Source organism: Mobula birostris, chromosome 1 (genome assembly GCF_030028105.1).
Source record: "Mobula birostris isolate sMobBir1 chromosome 1, sMobBir1.hap1, whole genome shotgun sequence".
NCBI classification, from domain to species: domain Eukaryota; kingdom Metazoa; phylum Chordata; class Chondrichthyes; order Myliobatiformes; family Myliobatidae; genus Mobula; species Mobula birostris.
In genome coordinates, this window is record NC_092370.1 from 163,367,329 (window position 1) to 163,389,131 (window position 21,803).

At 43.9% G+C, this 21,803-nt stretch overlaps 1 protein-coding gene across 5 annotated transcripts in view; it reads left to right on the forward strand.

Annotated features, from left to right (window-relative positions):
- The first annotated feature begins 663 nt into the window (after positions 1–663).
- exd2 (exonuclease 3'-5' domain containing 2) overlaps positions 664–21,803 on the forward strand; it is a 76,512-nt gene continuing 55,372 nt past the window's right edge. For 2 of the 5 annotated variants that reach the window (XM_072265340.1, XM_072265379.1), the window contains exons 1-3: positions 664–744; positions 6,775–7,152; positions 15,447–15,703. In XM_072265340.1, the coding sequence (XP_072121441.1) occupies positions 6,808–7,152; positions 15,447–15,703 (602 nt within the window). In that variant the 5' untranslated portion in view covers positions 664–744; positions 6,775–6,807. Of the gene's footprint in view, positions 745–1,023; positions 1,283–6,774; positions 7,153–15,446; positions 15,704–21,803 lie in introns of those variants that run through there. The other 3 variants (XM_072265369.1, XM_072265361.1, XM_072265351.1) reach the window with 3 other exon arrangements.

The following is a 21,803-nucleotide window of genomic DNA, read 5'->3' on the forward strand; positions in this document are numbered from 1 at the left end:
TGTCGGCGTCAGTGTTTTGTGTAAAACACGGTGATCAGATGTCTTGTCTAAGCCTAGAGAAAGCACTGGTTTGCCATGAAACGCCACCTGGAGCTCAACCCTGCGGTGCAGTTCTCTCGACATTGACAATTAACTAAGGGTACAGGTACGTCAGAGAATTCGACTTTTGTCCCGTTACATGGAATAATGTTTTTTTAAAAACCGGCCATTGCCTGGCCAATTACATTTTGCCATGTAATGAAAAGTATGAGTTACTTGGCAGCATCAACTCTTTAAAATGTATTGAAATGAGTTTAAGATCTTTTGGTTCCTAAAGTCTGTTTAAAAATACAAACTTAAATTGTCGCAAGGCTTCTGGAGAGGGAAAGTACAGCACCTTCCGAATAATGCGGCCATAGTTGCATTAAGTGCCGCTGGGAAGTTGTATCTGTGTCCCAAACAGGCACCTGCTCGCTCTCCTGGGGAGCCCAGCTCTTGCTGTAGACCCGGAAGGAAATTCCATTCAGATATGAGACACAATAACATCAGCGGGCGAACCAAAACGGAGCCGAACAAGGAAGGCAAGGCGAAATAACAAGACATAAAGCCGTGCGAGCGCGGACCGCCGACTGCCACCTGCTGAAGCTCCGGAGGTCCAGCCGGCAGTTGGGAGGACTGGCGGCAGCGCTGAGCTTTTTGGAGGGTGAGGCCATCTTTCCAGCTGGCGAAGTGTCCTTGTTGAGCAACAGCAGGTCCGGAGTGACGGTAATGATGTGTGGTGGTGGGGGGGGGGGAGAGTGGAGGGACGCTGAGGGGAGGGAGCGGTGGTAAACCGTAGCGAGCAACACACACAAGCTGCTGGAGGAACTCAGCGGGTCAGGCAGCATCTGTGGCGGGGAAGAAACAATCGATGCTTTGGGCCAAGACCCATCATCGGGACTGAAGGGAGCAGAATAACACGGGGGGGGGGGAGAGGAGAAGGAGTAAACGTAGGCGAGAGCAATGGGGCGGGGGACTGAAGTAAGAAGCTCGGAGGTGATTGATGGAAAAGTAAAGGGCGGCAGAAGAAGGAATCTTAATAGGAGAGGACAGTGATCCATCGAATTTAAAGCGGAGCAGGGCAAAACAGGCATGAGAGGAGAACTGGACTGAGGAGTAGAAGAAGAGAGGAGTTATTACCTGGAGTTAGATTTGAAACAATGTTCATCCTATCAGGTTGGAGGCTGCCCAGACGGAATATGAGGTCTTGCTCCTCCAACCCAAGTGTGGCCTCATCGTGGCAGTTGAGGGCATGGACAGACGGGTCAGTATAGGAATGGCCAGCCACCAGGAGAGGGGAGAGAGTGTTGGATGGGGGGAGGGGTGGGTGAGGGACAAAGTGGGGAAAGTGAGGGTGTTGGTGCCCGAGGGTGTGGGGAGGAAGGGAGAGGGAGAGAGTGAATGGAGGGAGGGAGGGGAAGGTTGGGGTAAAAGGGTGGTGGAATGGAAGGAGGACGTGTGGTAGGAGTGGATGGGAAGAGAGGTAGTGAAGGGTTAGCAAAAGGATAGAAGAGAGGACTGGGGAGGCAGGGCAATGAATAGTAGAGAGAACAGAACGTAGAATTGGAGGAACATGGAAGCCCAAGAGAGTGGGAGGGAGAGAGAGGGGAAAAATTGAACAAGGGAGAGTGAGGCAGGAAATGGGTAGTGGGATGGGTTGGATGGACCAGAAAAGGCCAGATGAACAAGGACATAGAGGGAAAAAGGAAGGTTGGAGGGGCGACTGAGAAAAGGGAGGGTAAAGGAAGATGAGGGTTGAAGTGGATGTGAGGGTTTCTGAGTGGGAGAGGCAGTGAGAGAAATTAGAAACAGGAAGGAGTTGACTAACTGACCTCTGTCTGCTCCAGCATTCACTGTGACCAAGGCTGATCTAACCTTGGCCCAAACACCACCTGTTCTCTCTCTATACCAGAGACTCACCCATTTAAATGTCTGTCAACTCTTTACAATAGAGAATTCTAAAGATTATGACCCTTGGAGGTGAAATTTTCCCCATCTTCATCTTAAATTCTAATTGTGAAACTGCCAGCTATCTCACAGAGTGGATGCTTTCAATTGCTCATGTGATCTTTTATATTTCAATGCAATCAGCTTTTTTTCTGTTGTACTCTAATGAGCATAGCTGGTCCCTCTAGCATCTCAGTGGTTCAGTCACACTGCATGGATAGCTGTCCTAACAGAAAGATGACAACTTTTCCACTAAATCAAACCAAACATAGAACAAACTATACTCTGGTAGTATGGCTCTCAGGTCTCATTGTCATCTTCCTTTGGCCCTTTCTGCACCTCTATGCATCTTGTGTTCGAATTATGATTCTTAATTAAAACCCTTGCTTTATATTTACTGAAGGAAAATGAACATTTTTCACTGAGTAATCTTCGCTGCCTTCCTTCCTCAGCCTCTGCTTAGTACCTTTTCTTTCCCAAACCCCATCTCATTTCACCCCCTCTCGTTCACTATCCTAACATTATTGAGGAAAAGCAATAAAGGCCAGAGAAAAGAAGAGGAGATGAACAGGTCTGGGCCAGGAGCACTCAAGGAGGGGGTGATTCACACTGTGTGTAACTTTCCATTGAGTTAACCTTTTGCTTTAATCTTGCAGTAAGTGTTCCTATGAAGCTTAACTTTACCTAGTATGCATCGGCATGTTTTACCTGAAACGTTAAATGTGCTATCTTAAAATCTCCCTTCCAGTCAAGCCACATTTTCAGCTTGTATTGCTGGAATATTACCGTTCAAGTGGGCATTGAATAAAGACTGTAGACGTGAAACTGTTTTACTTTGTTGTGATAGAGCTGGGGCTGAATGTTGGAACCGGAGAGTTAGTTTGGAACAGGTGCTAGTTTGATTTGCAGTATTGGCGAATACCTGGGACAGCTGGAGGACCAACTGCTGACAAGAAATCTCAGAGCTAAGGAGAGTTTAAAGGTTTGAGCATTAGCTTAAGAGGTGGGTTACCATTGAAGGGAAAGTAACTACTTTCACAGGTACCTTGGGTTTAGTACATTGGCAAGAATCATTCTTACCAATAACATTACTTTCAACGGCGTCCATATATACTAGTTACTATCCTTCATGAGCTTCAGTCCATGCACAACTCTGCTGTGAGCACTAACTTGCATCAAACCCATTGTCCCTGTGTTTGCTCATCTACATTGGCTCCCAACCTACTAACATTTTCAATTTAAAACACTTATTCTCAAGTGCACTTTCATTCATGACTTTTCAATTTTTTTTTTTCTGTAACATTTACCAGGACTTAAAAACATTCCAAGGTGTCGTAGTATCTACCTAACTTCTCTCTGAATTGATTTTTGTCTTTATATCTCTACTTTTCTGCCCCTCCTCTTTCTTTGACATTGTCCTCAAAATCCACAACTTAAAGCCATTCTACCTTAGTCTTCTGTGGTCATCTCTCTGAGACTTAAACAGGACAGGAGCATCTGTGGACAAAGAGTTAATATTATTACTGGGGAACTTGGAACGGATGGATATTTCAGCTTGCAGGGAAAAGAAGCAATGAGTAGAATAAAGTGAATGTTGTTGATAAGATGGAGACCAACAGAAACTGGAAGGCATAATTGTGTCAACAGAGGTTATGAAAGCTTGGCAATGATGTCTGGAATATCAAATGCACAGGTGTAATAAACATTTGCAGCAGCACACAGGCACATAACAGGTCAGCAGGATTCAAAAAAACAAATTATACACATTTTTGTTTACAAGAAAGAACACACTTATAATAAAAAGTATTGTGCAAAGTGGTCATAGCGTTGCTATACTGAGATAGAGATTAGGGTTATACAGGTTGGTTTCAGAGCCAAATAATTAAAGAGAACTACCTGTTTCAGAACCTGCTGGTGTGAAACTTTAAGCTTCTTTATCTCTTGTTCAAAGCTAGTCACAAGAAGATGGCATGGTCCAGATGGAAGAAGGCCTTCGATTCTGAGGCTGTGTCCTCTGGTCTTAGACACTCCCACTATAGAAAACATCCTCTCCATATCCACTATATCAAGGCCTTTCATGATTTGATTGGTTTCAATGAGGATCTCCGTCATTCTTCTGAACTCCAGTGAATACAGGCCCAGAGCCATCAAACACTCTTCATATAACAAGCTGTTCAAACCTGGAAACGTTTTCATGAACCTCCTTTGAACCTTCTCCAGTTTCAACACATCCTTTCTAAGGGGCCCAAAGCTGCTCACAATACTCCAAGTGAGGCCTCACCAGTGCTTCATAAAGTCTCAACATTACATCCTTGCTATCATATTCCAGTCCTCTTAAAATGAATGCTAATATCATATTTACCTTCCGTGAATCCTGCACATGGACTCTTAAGTCCCTCTGTGCCTCAGTTTTTTGCATTTTCTCTCTATTTAGAAAGTGGTCAACCCTGTTATTTCTTCTACCAAAGTGCATGACCATACACTTAACAACACTGTATTCCATCTGCCACTTCTTTGCCCATTCTGCTAATCTAAGTCCTTCTGTAGCCTCTCTACTTCCTCAAAATTACCTGCCCCTCCGCTTTGTGTCGTCTGCAAACTTTGCAGCAAAGCCATCATCCAAATCATTGATAAATGACGTAAAGAATTGGTCCCAGCACAGACCCCTGTGGAACACCACTAGTCACCAGCATCCAACCAGAAAAGGCTCAATTTATTCCCACTCTTTGCCTGTGGCCAGTCCGCCACTGTTTTATCCATGCTAGATTCTCCCCTGTAATACCATGGCTCGTATCTTGTTAAGCAGTCTCGTGTGGAACCTTGTCAAAGGCCTTCTGAAAATCCAAATGCCCAACATCAACCAATTCTCCTTTGTCTATCCTGCTTGTTATTTCTTCAAAGAACTCTTAACAGATTTGTCAGGAAGATTTTTCCTTGGGGAAAGTGGGCTGACTACAGCCTATTTTATCATGTGCCTCCAAGTACCCCAAAACCATGTCCTTAACAATTGACTCCAACATCTTCCCAACCACTGAGGTCATACTACTTGGCCTAAAGTTTCCTTTCTTCTACCTCACTTTCCTTCTTGAAGAATGGAGTGATATTTGCTATTTTCCAGTCTTCTGGAACCATTCCAGAATCTGGTGATTCTCAAAAGATCATTACTATTGAGTCCACAATCTCTTCTGCCATCTCTTTCAGAACCCTGGGATATACACCATCTGGTCCAGGTGACTTGTCTTCTTTCAAACCTTTCAGTTTCCACAGAACCTTCTCCCTAGTAATGGTAACTTCACACATTTCATGACCCCTGATACCTGGAACTTCCACTATATTGCTAGTGTCTTCCACAGTGAAGATTGATGCAAAATACTTATTCAGTTCATCCGCCATTTCCTTGTCATCCATTACTACCTCTCCAGCATTCTGTTCCAGCAATCTGATATTCACTTTTACCTCTTTTAAACTTTATCTATCTGAAGAAACTTATAGTATCCTCGTTAATGTTATTAGCTAGCTTTCATATTCCATCTTAAAGACATTTTTAGTTGCTTTCTGTTGGTATTTGAAAGTGTCCCAATCCTCTACATTCCCACTAATTTTTGCTCTTATTATATGCCTTCTTTTTGGCTTTTGTGTTGGCTTTGACTTCTCTTGTTAGCCACGGTTGTATCATCTTTCCTTTAGAATACTAATTCCTTTTTGAGATGTACATGTCCTGTGCCTTCTGAATTGCTTCCAGAAATTCCAGCTATTGCTGCTCTCTGTCATTCCTGCCAGTGTCCTTTTTCAATAATTTCTGGCCAACTCCTCTCATGCCTCTGTAATTCCTTTTATTCTACTGTAATACTGATACATCTAACTTTATTTTTTCTTTCTCAAAATTCAGTGAATTCTATCATATGATCATTTCTCCTAAGGGTTCATTCACCTTAAGCTCTCTGGATCAATTCTGGATCATTTGATTAATGCCCAATCCAGAATAGCTGATCCCCTAGTGGCCTCGACCATGAGCTGCTCTGAAAAGTCACCTCAAAGACATTCTAGAAATTCCACTTCTTGGAATCCAGCACCAACCTGGTTTTCCCAATCTACCTGCATATTAAAATTACCCATGACTATTGTGACATTGCCCTTTTAGCATGAATTTTCTATCTCCCATTGTAATTTGTAGACCACATCCTTACTATTTGGATGTCTGTATGTAACTTCCACCTGGGGTTTTTTTACCCATGCGGTTTCTTGGCTCTATCCACAATGATCCAACACTTTCCAGCCTTATGTCACTAGTTTCTAATAATCCGATTTCATTTTTTACCAACAGAATAATGGCACCCCCTTTGACTTCCTGCCTGTCTGTTCGATACAATGTGTATCTTTGGACATAAGCTCCCGGCTATTTTCTTTCAGCCATGATTCAGTGATGCCTACAACATCATACAGGCCAATCTGTAACTGTGCTCTAAATTCATTGACCTTATTCCGTATACTGCGCGCATTCAGATATAACACCTTTAGCCCTGTACTGTATTCACCTTTTTCGATTTTGTCCACCTTTTACGTTGCAATTCATCCTGTTGACTAATTTTGCCCTATCAGCCTCTCCTTGTTAGAAGTCTCACTACACATTGCCTCTGTTTGCAAACCATTTTAGATTTTTAGAAATTTTTTTGTCATGTCTCTTTAAACGGCTAATAAATTCTCCTGTGATGAGCCTGCATGAATCACTATGTTAAATGTTATAAAATATAAGCTTATAGGCGTCATTTTGTAGGTAGCAGAATTTTGACCCTTCTGTTTTGATTTAAGTGTGGAATGAATTTTCAGTAGGACAACTGAACCATGTCTCGGCCACAAGCCCTAGCGTTGACTGCGGCCACATTACTGGGTACGGCTGTAGGCTGCCTATATTTGTGGAGGACCCTCAGAAGTCCCAAATGGAAGAGGGCTCTAACCAGCCAGAATGGAGAGGCTGTGAACAGACAAGAAAGTAGTTCGCCAAATGGCAGTGAGGAAGCCTGCTATCAAACCAGCACAAGTCACCTCTCAAATCCGAGTCCACTGGTGCACAAGATACTGGGAGCAGATGCCTTCGTGGTGGAGTCAGAAGTCGACTGGGAGCAAGTGTGGCCACCCTTGAGGGCTGAATTGGACCATTACCCTGTGATTGGAATTGACTGTGAGTGGGTGAGTGTGACTGGCAATGTCTGTTTTACTCTCAACCTCTTGGTGCTTTGCCTTGCTGCTTTCATAGATCCTTCCCAATTCTGAAGCCTATGTTTTTAGTCCCTGATTGTACCACCCACCTCTACCCACACTACCACCAACAAAGGCCATTTCATACCGTACCTTGCTCACGACTGCAGCTTCCCTCCCATATATTTCAACTGATCTTTATCCAGTCTTCTCCTCGCACCCTGTCTGCATGTCCACTGGTGTTAATTCAGCTCCATTTCACTGTTATACATTAACCCCTCTCCCCCACTATCCCAAGTCACTGACTGTATGTCCACTGGTTCTAATACAGCACCTCCACACTGTCACCCAGTAACCCCTCTGCTCCACCCCACCCTGTGTTACTGACTGTATGCCCACTGGGGTTAATGGAACTCCCTACCATTTTGCCAGCACCTCATGTTGACTGTATCTCTACTAAAGGTAATAAAATACACTAATACTGACACATGCTAACAAACACCTTCCACTAGTCCTCAATATGCTGAGGTATTGACTTCCTGTCAGCCCCCCTGTGCTGACACTCAGCAACCTACAGAGCATGAGAAGTAGTGGGTGTGAGCTTGAGGTAGCTTCATATTGCTCTCGGATTATGGCTGATCTGATCTTGATTTTGCTTTAACTCCCTTGCTTAATCTCCAGAGCCTTCTATAAACCAGTACCCAATCTAGAATGACTTGATTCCTCACCATTCTATACTATCGCTAACAACTCCATTAATGTTAAACCGCAATTTCACACGTGAATTTACATTTTTTTGTTGTTCATGTTTGGGATCGAGGCTAAACTGTCAGTACAATGTGCTTCTTAAACCACTGCAGTCCTTTTGAAGGTGTTCTCATGGTTTTATTTGGTGCGGAGTTCAGGACTTAGACCCTGTGATGTACAGTATTTCCAAGTTAGAAATGTGTGTAACTTGGAAGGGAACTTGTAGAATCTGATATTCTCATATACCTGATGTCCTTGTCTTTCTTGGTGATCAACTTTGCAGTTCAGAGAGGTGCTGTCGGAGCGACCTGGGCTAAGTAACTGTTGAGTTTTGTTGATGGCAGATATTATAATATCTACACTTGGGACTTTCCTTGCTCTCGGAGATACCACGACTCTGCCGTGACTCTGTTTCGACCCTGCCTGCACCTTCACCTGCCTTGACCATGCCCTCTCAGGGCCCCTGACTCTGCCACTGCTTGCCTTCACTTTTCTCGACTATTTCTCGCCTGCGTCTCTGCCACCACCACTGCTCACCTCTCCATTGTTAGCATTAATTGTTATTAATAAAGTGTTATTATTCAGGTATTTAGTAGTTTTCTTTGTTTTGTTTTTTTTGCCACCGATAAGTAGGTGCTGGGTATCACCAGCAACTTCTTAAACTGTTACCTTCGAAGTAGAAATTATGAAGAATTTGATACCTTCAAATTCTTCAGTTTGTAACTTGAAGTAGTGAAATAGTTTAATTTTCACTCTAGACCATCCAAATCTGATTGCTTGAAACTGTAGTAAGCAAAACAGTTCTGAATTGTCTTACTACTTATTTCTCGGCAACTGTCGGTAACAAAAATTGCTGCGCTTTGAACACAAACACATGCATCTGATGCTGTTTTAAAAACTGTTCACTCAAAGCATGATGTTGCATCTAACGGCCCCAGAAGTGCCACGATTAACACAAGTTAGAAACTGTCGGCAACAGTCTTCTGCCCCAATTAAGCTGATATTGTCCAAAATAAGTGGAGGGAATCCCACCCATTTTCTCATTTAGTTTTTGTTCTCAAAAAGTTGTCCCAAATAAGCAGCTGTCCTGATTAACCAATGGCCCAGTTCATCAGATTCCACTGTATTTATTACAATTGATAGGTATATCTTGTGTATTGTACTGTACTGCTATCGTAAAACAAATTTCATGACATATCTCAGTGATAATAAACCTGATTCTGATGCCTAAACCCATAACCTTTTGTCTTGGGCAGATACATGACCCACAGTTACACAGCTGATATTATCAGGTCATGGCCAATATCTCTGAATATCTACAAGCATATATGGAAACTAAACTGAAGTGATCAGAGAAGCAAGTTAATTTAAGCCTTTACTCTCAGAATTTTGCAAAGCAAGTAACTTCCCAGCAGGCGTTGAGGCACAGTAGCAGCGGCCTTTCGGATCTGGTGATACTTTAATTTCATTTTTTAATTTAATTTTAAGGCACAATTTTTGATTAGGGCACATGGATAACAGAGCGACTATCTAACATCGCCAGATACTGCTACAATACAGAGATTGCCCAAAAACACCTTCATGAAGATCTGCTGGTTAAATACGCGACCTCGGCTTGCTGAGGGGATCAGGCCTACAGTCCTTGGACTTGCCTGATGCCTGTGGCCGGAGGTGGGGACGTCGTAAGCGGTGTGCGAGGAAGCAGAAGCGAGGCAAGCGGGCAGGAGTTTGTGCCAGGCAAAAAGCAAACCCTAGCCAGCCGGCTCTCCCGTCCATTCTGCTCTCCACTGCCCGCTCCCTGGACAATAAATTGGACTACATCCAACTCCAACGATATATTGGGTAGGAGTACAGAGTCTGCTGTGCGTATGTTTTCATGGAAATGTAGCTCACCGAAGGAATCCCGGACGCCGGCATTCAGCTGGACGGGCTCGTCTTGTTTTGAGTGGACGGAGATGCAGCTCTTTCCGGGAAGGCTCGCGGTGGTGGCTTATGTGTTTACATCAATACGGAATGGTGCAAGAACTCTGTGCTGGTTTCCAGGTACTGCTCATCGCTAGTGGAGTTTGTGACTGTTAGATGCAGACCATTTTATTTACCACGGGAATTCACCACTGTCCTTATAGTCGGTGTCTACATTCCCCCCAGCGCTAATGCTAGGGAGGCGCTCTGTATGGGGCTATTAGTGAACTGCAGAACGCACACCCTGATGGACTGTTTATTGTCGCGGGAGATTTTAACCATGCGAGCCCTAAGTCAGTGCTCCCCAGATTCTATCAGTATATGGACTTTGCAACGAGAGGGGCGAACGTGTTGGACCTTGTTTACACAAACATTCCCGACATGTGCCGGGCGGAACCCCGCCCCCACCTCGGTTACTCAGACCACATCTCTGTTATGCTAATCCCAGCATACAGACCGCTCGTCAGGCACTCCAGACCAGCTCAGAAGCAGATGAAAACCTGGCCAGCAGGAGCCATCTCTGCTCTTGAAGACTGCTTTGAGCACACTGACTGGCACATGTTCGGAGAGGCTGCAACCGATGGCGACTACCAACTTAGAGGAGTACACGGCATCAGTGACTAGCTTCATCAGCAAGTGCATTGATGACGTCACTGTGGCCAAGACCATCACTACACACTCTAACCAGAAGCCATGGATGACTCTGCCTTCAGAGCAGACGACAAGGCAGCCCTAACAACAGCGAGGGCCAAACTGTCCGGAGCCATCAGAGACGCAAAGCGTGCACACGCCCAGCAAATCCACAACCACATCCAGGACAGTGGCGACACGCGTCGCATGTGGAAGGGCATTCAGGACATCACCAACTACAGGACAACATCACCTGACTGCGGGTGATGCCTCCCTCCCAGATGCGCTGAGCAACTTCTACGCTTGTTTTGAAGTGGAAACTGAGTGGCGGCGAGGAAGACCACCCCTCCTCCAAATGACCAGGTGCTGTGTCTTACCATGGCCGATGTGAGGAGAACCCTGTGCAGGGTCAACCCATGGAAGGGTGCTGGACCAGACAATATTCCTGGCAGAGTGCTTTGAGGATGTGCGGACCAGCTGGCAGAGATTCTCACTGCCATCTTCAACATCTCCCTGAGCAGTGCCGTCATTCCTACGTGCTTCAAGGTCACCACCATCGTCCCCATGCCGAAGAAGTCTTCAGTGTCCTGCCTCAACGACTACCGTCCCATTGCACCCACATCCGTCATTATGAAGTGTTTCGCGAGGCTTGTCATGAGGCACATCAAGACCCTGCTGCCCCCCTCACTGGACCCCCTGCAGTTCGTGTACCATCCCAACCGTTCAACAGACGACACCATCGCCATCACCCTCCGCCTGGCCCTAACCCACCTGGACAAAAAAGACACGTACGTCCGAATGCTGTTTGTGGACTTCAGTTCAGCATTCAACACAATCATTCCTCAGGAACTGATTGGAAAGCTGAGCCTACTGGGCCTGAACACCTCCCTCTGCAACTGGATCCTAGACTTCCTGACGGGGAGACCTCAGTCAGTCCGGATCGGAAGCAGCATCTCTAACACCATCACACTGAGCACGGGGGCCCCCCAGGGCTGTGTGCTCAGTCCACTGCTGTTCACTCTGCTGACCCACGGCTGTGCTGCAACACACAGCTCGAACCACATCATCAAGTTCACCGATGACACGACCGTGGTGGGTCTCATCAGCAAGAACGATGAGTCAGCATACAGAGAGGAGGTGCAGCGGCTAACGGACTGGTGCAGAGCCAACAACCTGTCTCTGAATGTGAGCAAAACAAAACAGATGGTTGTTGATTTCAGGAGGACACGGAGCGACCACTCTCCGCTGAACATCGATGATTCCTCTGTGGAGATCGTTAAGAGCACCAAATTTCTTGGTGTTCACCTGGCGGAGAATCTCACCTGGTCCCTCAACACCAGCTCCATAGCAAAGAAAGCCCAGCAGCGTCTCTACTTTCTGCGAAGGCTGAGAAAAGTCCATCTCCCACCCCCCATCCTCACCACATTCTACAGAGGTTGTATTGAGAGCATCCTGAGTAGCTGCATCACTGACTGGTTCAGAAATTGCACCATCTCGGATCGCAAGACCCTGCAGCGGATAGTGAGGTCAGCTGAGAAGATCATCGGGGTCTCTCTTCCCGCTATTACAGACATTTACACCACACGCTGCATCCGTAAAGCAAACAGCATTATGAAGGACCCCACACACCCCTCACACAAACTCTTCTCCCTCCTGCCATCTGGCAAAAGGCACTGAAGCATTCGGGCTCTCACGACCAGACTATGTAACAGTTTCTTCCCCCGAGCCATCAGATTCCTCAATACTCAGAGCCTGGACTGACACCAACCTACTGCCCTCTACTGTGCCTACTGTCTTGTTTATTATTTATTGTAATGCCTGCATTGTTCTGTGTAATTTATGCTGTCCTGGGTAGGTCTGTAGTCTAGTGTAGTTTTTGTGTTGTTTTACATAGTTCAGAGTAGTTTTTGTATTGTTTCATGTAGCACCAGGGTCCTGGAAAACGTTGTCTCGTTTTTATTGTGTACTGTACTAGCAGTTATGGTCGAAATGGCAATAAAAAGTGACTTGACTTGAACTCATGATAACAAACAATCCAGTAGGTCTGGTATTAATTTATAGATGGATGAAACACTAATGTTTGATTACAGACGTAGGTAGATCTTTGTGATTTGGTCAGCTCTTACCTGATGCCATGTGTTGGAGAATTGGAAATGGGAAAAGGACTAGATTATCCAGCCTTTCGAGCCTGCTGCCCATTCATTAATACCATGATTTTCTAAGATTAGAAATGCCATTCCACCTGCCTATTAACCAGTAACTGTTGTCTTCAGTCTCTGCTATAAATTCAGTTGCCTAGAAACCAATATGTAACTGAACCAGATTATGGGTATTTTTGGCATCTAATGACTGATTTAGACTTCAGAACTTGTATTTTCTCCCTCAACAACAAGGCTTACATCCATCTTCTTAATCCGTCTGCTGTAGTGATGTATCATAAATTCGACTATTCTAGCATTCACTTTTGTAAACATTAACTCATCCAAAATTCTGCTGCCTGTAATCTAACTCATGATAAATCCCTGTGAATGCCTACCTGTATTGACTTTCATTCCATCAATGCCCCAGTCTTAGAATTTTCACTGTTGCATTCAAAATCTTCTCCCTTTTTCTTCTCCTCAATGTATGTAGTTTTCCAGTCCTACAGCTGTCAAGTTTCTGTAGCCATCTAATCGCCTTGTTTTTTGTACATGCTTGATTTCCTCTCAGTGAGTTGTGTGACTTTTGGTTGTTCAGACACTAAACTCTGGCATTCCATTGGTGAACTTTGCCAATATTTCTTTCTTTTGTGATTTAAAATCATGGCTTGGTTTTGCTCACCCATGGTTCAATGTGAAATCTTGTTTGAAAGCACTGCTGCGAAGTAGATGACAAGTGAAATGGATGAATCATCAGAGATCTTCACTACCCAGGTCATGCTCTCTTCTTACTGCTGCTATCAGGTAGAAAGTACAGGTTCAGAAACAGTTACTACACCTCAACCATCAGGCTCTTGAGTAAAAGGAGATAACTACACTCATTTGCCCCATCAATGAAATGTTTCCTCAAGTAATTATCTCACTTGAAGGACTCTTTATCTCATTATCTCATGTTCTCATTATTTATCACAATTTATTTATATTTGAATTTGCTACATTGATGACTACATTGGTGCTGCTTCCTGCACCCATGCTGAGCTTGTCAATTTCATCGACTTTACTTCTAACTTCCACCCAGCCCTCAAATTCACTTGGTCTATCTCAGACACTTCTCTCCCCTTTCTCGATCTCTCAGTCTCCATCTCTGGAGACAGACTGTCCACTGACATCTTCTACAAGCCCACTGACTCTCATAACTACCTCAACTATATCTCTTCCCACCCCGCCACATGCAAAAATGCCATTCCCTATTCCCAATTCCTCTGTCTCTGCCGCATCTGCTCCAAGGATGAGGTTTTCCGTTCCAGGACATCTCAAATGTCCTCTTTCTTTCAGGATCGTGGTTTCCCTTCTGTTATCATCAATGATGCCCTCACCCGCATTTTCTCCATTTCCCGCACTTCGGCCCTCACCCCATTCTTCCGCCACCACAACAGGGACAGAGTTCCCCTTGTCCTCACCTACCACCCCACCAGCCTCCGGATCCAGCACATTATCCTCCGCAACTTCTGCCACCTTCAACAGGACCCCACCACGAAGTACATCTTTCCCTCTCCGCCCCTCTCCGCTCCCCACAGGGATCGGTCCCTCCGCGACTCCCTGATCCACACGTCCCTCCCCACGGATCTCCCACCTGGCACTTATCCTTGTAAGCGCAAGTGCTACACCTGTCCCTACACCTCCTCTCTTGCCACCATTCAGGGCCCCAAACAGTCCTTCCACATGAGGCAACACTTCACTTGTGAGTCTGTTGGGGTCATCTGTTGCATCCGGTGCTCCTGGTGTGGCCTCCTCTACATCGGTGAAACCTGACGCAGATTGGGGGACCGCTTCGTCGAGCACCTCCGCTCCGTCTGCCACAACAGACAGGATCTCCCAGTAGCCACCCACTTCAACTCTGCTTCCCACTCCCATTCAGATATGTCCATACATGGCCTCCTCTACTGCCATGATGAGGCTAAACTCAGGTTGGAGGAGCAACACCTCATACCGTCTAGGCAGTCTCCAGCCCCTTGGTATGAACATAGAATTCTCTAGCTTCTGGTAATTCCCTTCCCCTCCCTTCCTCTATCCCTATTTCACTCTGCCCCCTCCCCCAGCTGCCCATCACCTCCCTCATGGTTCCGCCTCCTTCTACTACCCATTGTGTTTTCCCCTATTCCTTCTTCACCTTTCCCGCCTATCACCTTCCTGCCTCCCTTCCCCCACCCCTTTATCTTTCCCCTTACTGGTTTTTCACCTGGAACCTACCAGCCTTCTCCTTCCCACCCTCCCCCCAACTTCTTTATAGGGCCTCTGCCCCTTCCCTGTACAGTCCTGATGAAGGGTTCCAGCCCGAAACATCGACTGTTCGTTTCCACGGATGTTGCCCGACCTGCTGAGTTCCTCCAGCATGTTGTGAGTGAAGTGGATAACAATATGGCACCAGAGAGTGGCGACTTGTTGCACACTGCTTCCTGCTGGCCCACTCATTTACCAGGTGCATTGTGTAAGTTCACTACAAAATGTGAATGCAAGTTGTGATGTATTTTAGAAATTATGTGTTTTATGATGAATGTTGAATATGTTGATCTGATTGTGTTGAAGATTGAGCTAAGCTTAGCTGGTTTTTCTCTTGAAAAACAAACAAAACTGCAGATACCAGAATCTGAATCAAAACTAGAAATACTGGAAGAACTTGGCCAGTCAAGCACACCCTTTTCTGCAGATATTGTTTACCTGATTTTTCTCTTGATTGCTTTAAACTTTGAGTTTAATTCTGGAATCCTTGACATATTTTATTTCCTCTATCTGTAAAATGTTTTCCAGGTTTCTGTGAAGGGGAAGGCAAACCCTGTGTCTCTCCTTCAGATTGCCTCCTATAGTGGCTCCTGCCTTCTCATCCGCATGCCCCAGATGACCAGGAATAGTTCTTTGTTGCCAAAGACCTTACTACATGTGCTGGGTGATGTCAATATACTGAAGGTTGGTGTTAACGCCTTTGAAGATGGCTGCCGGTTGCTCCGTGATTATGGTGTCACAGTCAAGGGCTGCTTGGATTTGCGATATTTGGTTATGCAACAGAGGTTAGTAGTGGCTTAAAGTGTAGATTGTTCAGATTATGTATGTACTTCCTTTATTATAAAAGTTCAAGGATTTATTTGAAATAGATGGATAGATAGAAACAATTTTCCTTGAAGTGCAGGACAAGTAAGGCTATAGGATTTCAGGATTGAGGACAGGATGTAGAATAAGAAAACAGGTGAGTTTGAGACATTGAATTAAGGTAAATGAAGACAGTAAGAATACAGATTACTTGTGATATAATGTAATGGCAGAAGAGTCTCTAGAGGGGAGGTCCCCAACTTGAAGTCCACGAACCCCTCAGTTAATGGTACAGGTCCATTATAAAAATGGTTGGGAACCCTGCTCAAGAGGCTCTTTCCTGTTTGTTTAGCATTCTTGTTAAATTGTATACCTTCTATTTGCCCGTGAGTTTGTTTTCTGCCTGTAAGGTGACTTTATTTATTTTCCCCTTCGAGGTAATAGAACATAGAACAGTACTGGCCCTTCAGCTCACAATGTTGTGCTGACCTTTTAACCTACTCTAAGATCAATTTAGTTCTGCCCTCCCACATAGCCCTCTGTTTTTCTTTCATCCATGTGATTATCTGAGGGTGCCTTAAATGTCTCTGACATATCTTCCTCTATCACCACCCCTAGCAGTGCATGCCACATACTTGCCACTCTCCATGTAAATAAATAAATAAATAACACTTACCTCTGAGATCTTCCCCTATTCTTTCCCCCAATCACCTTAAAATTGTGCTCCCTCATAGTAGCCATTTTCACCCTGGGGGGAAAAGTCTCTGGCTGCCCACACTATTCTTATTTTATGCACCTCTATAAAGTCATCATCCTTCATTCCAAAGAGGAAAAGCCCTAGCTGGCTTAACCTATCCATCTAAGACATAATCTCCAATCCAGGCAGCCTCCTGGTAAATCTTCTCTGCACCCTCTCTAAAACTTCCATATCTTTCCGTTAGTAAGGTGACCAGAACTGAACATAATCCTCCCAAGTTTAGTCTAATCAGAGTTTTATGGAAGTGCAGCATTAGCTCATGGCTCTTGAGCTCAGTCCCCTGACTAATGAAGGCCAAAACACCATACACCTTTTTAACCCCCTCACAACTTGTGCAGCAACTTTGAGGAATCTTTGGATGTTGACACTAAGATCCCTCTATTCCTTTACACTGCTAAGAACCTCCCACTAAGCTTCTACTCAACCTTCCAAAATGTATCGCATCCCACTTTTCCAGATTGATCTCAGCCCAGTTGTGCATCCTATCCTGTTACAACCTATGACAACCTTTTACACTTTCCATAGCACTACCATGACCAGCACAGTAGCTTAGCAGTTAGCACATCAATTTACAGTGCCAGGGTTCAATTCTTGCTGCTGTCTATAAGGAGTTTGTATATTCTCCTGGTGACCACGTGGGTTTCTTCTGGGGGCTGCGGTTTCCTCCCATATTCCAAAAATGTGTGGGTTAGTAGGTCATTTGGGTGTAATTGGGCAGTGTGGGCGGGAGTGGCCTGTTAGCATGCTGTGTCTCTCAATATAAAATTTTTCAAAACCAACCTTCCATATCTGTATACTAACCTACCCATCCGCTTTCTTATCCAAGTCATTTATAAGATTGCAAAGAGCATTTCTCCCAACATATTCCTTTGGAGCATTGTCGTCACCAATTAACTGGACTCTGAAAATTTTCACTCGTTCCTTAATTGCTCTTTATTTATTTGTGCGTAAGGAGGTCAGCATGGCTTCTTTTACCAAACTTCTGAAGACTGAACAGAGAAATGCCATTTTTTTTAAATACAGAATTGATTTGCAGTTACAGCTATTGACTAATTGGTAAACTTGTGTATGTTCAGATTTCTTATTTTCAATTGCCATTCATAATGTAGTTGTTCAAAGTCAGTGGAATCCATAAGCTAACAACCGAAGATACTTTGAGGTTTGTAAAGTAATTGTTCCCTAGTTGATGCGTGTGTCTTGCATCCTTCGATTACATCCTTATCTTGTCTCCAGATGCAAAGTAGCTCCATTCCCCTGCTGTTAAAAGGAAGCTATGCTCTTCAAAGACCTTTCTTGCCTGGGCTAATTGCACATTATCCATATTCTATGCTTGTCTGGACATGATCTTAACCCTCACCTTGCACAACTTCCAGAATACCACTGGTCACCGGCGCCCAGGCAGAATACACTCCATCCACTACCACTCTCTGCCTTTTGTGGGCTAGCCATTTCTGATTAAATGCTGCTAAGGTTTCCTTGATCCCTTGCCTCCTGACTTCCTGAATGAGTCTATCATATGGAACGTTGTCAGACTATGCTTCTCCAAATGCTGTGTTTGTAGGAATCCCAACCAATAATTTGTTCACCGTTGAAGTAGGACTCACTAGTTGAGAATTCCCAGGATTATCCCTATTACCTTTCTTGAACAATATTTGCCACCCTCCAATCTTTTGGTAATAATCCTGTGGCCAGTAGGGATGCAAAGATCATCATGAAAGGTGTAGCAACCTCCTCCCTCACTTCTTTCAGTAACCTGGGGTATATCCCACCCAGCCCTGAGAACTTTATCTACCTTAATGTTTTTTTTAAAAGTTCCAGCACATCCTCAAAGTTGACATGTTCCAACATATCAGCCTATTTTTTTTTTTTGCTGTCCTAACATTTGTCAATGTTCTTCTCACCAGTGAATGTTGAAGCAAATTATTCATTATAGACCTGCCTTGCCGCCTCCAACTCCAGGTACATGTTGGTCCTGTCCTCATGAGTCATCCTTCTGTTTTTCAAATACCCGTGGAATGCTTTGGGGTTTTCTTTAATTCTATTCGTCAAGGCTTTCTCATGTCACCTTCTCACTCTCCCATCCATTCTTCAGCTCCTTACCGATGACCTTGAAAATCTCTAGGGCCCTGACTGATCCTTGCTTTCTAAACCTTGTGTATGCTTCCTCCTTCCTCTTGACTAGATGTTCCACATCTCGTGTTATGGTTCCATTCTTTCCTTTTCTTTTAATGGGCCAAACCTATCTAGAACCACATGCAAGTGCTCCCTAAACCTCCACATTTCTGTTGTGCATTTTCCTGAAAACATGTTCCCAGTCTACACTCCTAAGTTCCTACCAAATAGCATCATAGTTTGTCCTCTCCCAATTAAATACTTTCCCTTGCCATCTGCTCTTATCCCTGTCCAAGACTATTTACTGATCCTGAAATAGAAATTAGTTTCTTTGAAGGGACTTCCAGGTCATCAAGGGAATGGCGGCGTAAGGAAAAGGTCTCTCGACAAAAAAGAAGGTAAACTGCCCCATAATTGAATTTAGACAAATAATATTGCATAACTATATTAATAAAAGGGGCAAGGATGATGTCTAAGAACAAGATTAAAAAGTCCGCTCCGAAGGCATAAAGAGACGCAGCAGGGCGACGGGCCTAGCTCCCCCACGGCAAGCCAGGACGGAGATAATGAGGGGGAATCGGTGACTCTGTCCTTGATTCTCGGAGAGATTCGCAAGTTCCGACAAGATAACAGCAAACAGCTGGAAGATGTTAAAGGAGAAATAGTAAAAACTAACTCGTGGATAGATGAAGCCGAAGCGAGGATTGTTGGAATTGAAGAGAAGCTACAAAACGCAGAGGAGGTGATAGCAGAAATGCTGAAGCTGCAAGACCAGCTCCAGTGGAAACTAATAGATCAAGAAGGCCGCTCGAGAAGGGAAAATGTGAGGATTTACGGAGTTCCCGAAGGAACCGAAGGTAAACCCGGATTGATGATTCCCTTCGTGGAGAAGCTACTTAGAGAGAACCTTGATATACCGGCCGCAAAAGACCTACAGATAGAAAGAGCTCACCGCGCGTTGGCACCACAGTCTCCAGCAGGCGCCCAGCCCAGATCGATTCTGGTCAGATTTCTCAGTTATAGAATGAAGGAAGAGGTCCTTAAAAGGGCATGGCAAAAGAAAGGTTTCATGTGGAACAACTGTAAAATCAGTTTAGACCACGACTACGCACCGGGGATTCTTGCCAGACGGAAGGAATATATGGAAACACGGAGAGTCCTGAAGGAAAACAACATCAGATTCCAGACCCTGTATCCAGCTCGGCTGAGAGTCTTTTACGACGAAGGGACAAAAACTTACGCTACGGTGGAGGAGGCAACGTCGGACCTGGCGGACCGGGGACTACCTATTAAAGTTATCACCCAACCTGAGTCGCTACTGGAGAGGATTCGGCAGAAGTCGTGGCAGTTAGTGGGGCGAGGACGCTCCACTCGAACCAGAGTGTCAAACTACAAGGAAAAGCTGCAAATATTCAAACGCAAATGTACAGAGAACACAGATTAATTAAGAGAAATGACTGAAAAAAGTAAATCGGACTTAAAGGTAAAATGAAAATTGGTAACTGAAAATAAACTAGACGGAATAACTTGAATGATAGCAATATGGTCGAGACATAAATAGGAGAAAAATCTCTATGATTATTCAAACTGCTGAGGGCCCTCTAACACAGGGTGAAGATAGAGGTTATCCCTCTGAACTGAGGCGGGTCGGTGCTCAGGCCTCACTGTGGGAAGTCGGGAAAAATTTTCAAATGTTGCACGTTCAAAAATGTCTAGGGTGTGGTTATATGTCTTGGTTTACTGTTGAGAAGGGATTGCTTACTGTTTGGTTAGAAAAGGAGAGTGTTTTTTTTCTACTAGAGAAAAATGCAAACTGAATTGGTAAAAATAATTTCCTATAATGTTAATGGGGTTTTGAATCCAATTAAAAGAAATAAGATTATGTCTAAATTGAAAAAAGAGAGGGCACAAATAGCTTTCCTCCAGGAAACACATATGAGCCAATCTGAACATGGAAAATTAAAAAGAATGGGCTTTAAGCATGTATTTTATTCATCATATAAATTGAGTCACAAAAGAGGGGTAGCTACTTTAATATCAAGTACTCTTAATTATGAACATATTTCAGAGACTAGAGACAAAGAAGGACGGTTCGTAAAAATCACAGGAAGAATAGAAGGTACAGAAATAACATTGCTGAATGTTTATGCTCCTCCAGGTTGTGAATGGTCATTTTATAGACACATTTTTGACCTAATGGTCAGTTCTCAAGGGGTAGTAATTTGTGGAGGGGATTTTAATATTAGATTAAATCCTATATTAGATTCTTCAAGAATAGTTACTCAGAATAAACCTCTGACTCGGAAAGTGAATTCATTGATGGAGGAGTTGGGAATTATAGATGTCTGGAGGGAATTACACCCTACTAGTAAAGATTATACATATTACTCTTACCCTCATTCAGCCTATTCAAGGATAGACTATTTCTTTATCTTTAATACAGATAGACTCAGGATAAAAAACTGTAATATTGCAACAATTGATCTGTCGGCTCATAGCCCAGTCTCTATGTCTCTAATCCTGGAAAGGAAAATGAGGAAAACACTATGGAGGCTAAACTCACATATACTCAATAACCCGAAAGCAATGGAGAGATTAAGGGGAGAAATCAAAGAATATCTAGACCTTAATGACACGGGAGAAACATCACCAGTGATCTTATGGGATACATTGAAAGCTGTACTGAGAGGGAAAATTATTTCCATTACCACTCACATGAAAAAAATCAATGCACAAAAATTAGCAGACCTTCAAGGAAAATTAAAACAACTTCAAGTTGTAGATAGCAACAAAAGTAATTCAAATCGAAAACAGGAAATTAGGAAATTGCAAAGTGAAATTGACGATATTTATACGTTGGAAACTCAAAGAAATTTTCTTTACCTGAGACAAAAGAATTATGAAGTAGGAGGTAAATCAGCTAGATTATTAGCATATAAATTACAAAAACAACAAGCAGACAATACAATTCATAAAATAAAGAATCCAAAGACAAAGCTTGTGGAGAGTACAATGGGGAAAATTCAAGAGAGTTTTGAAACATATTATCGAGAGCTGTACTCCCAACCCCGGGCCCCCAATGAGCCCTATATAGACAGTGTATTGAATTTTTTAGATCTACCTAAACTTACAGATTTACAAAATGAAAGTTTATTAGAACCAGTAACTGTCAAAGAACTGAACGTGGCCATCTCTAGGTTAAAGGCTGGAAA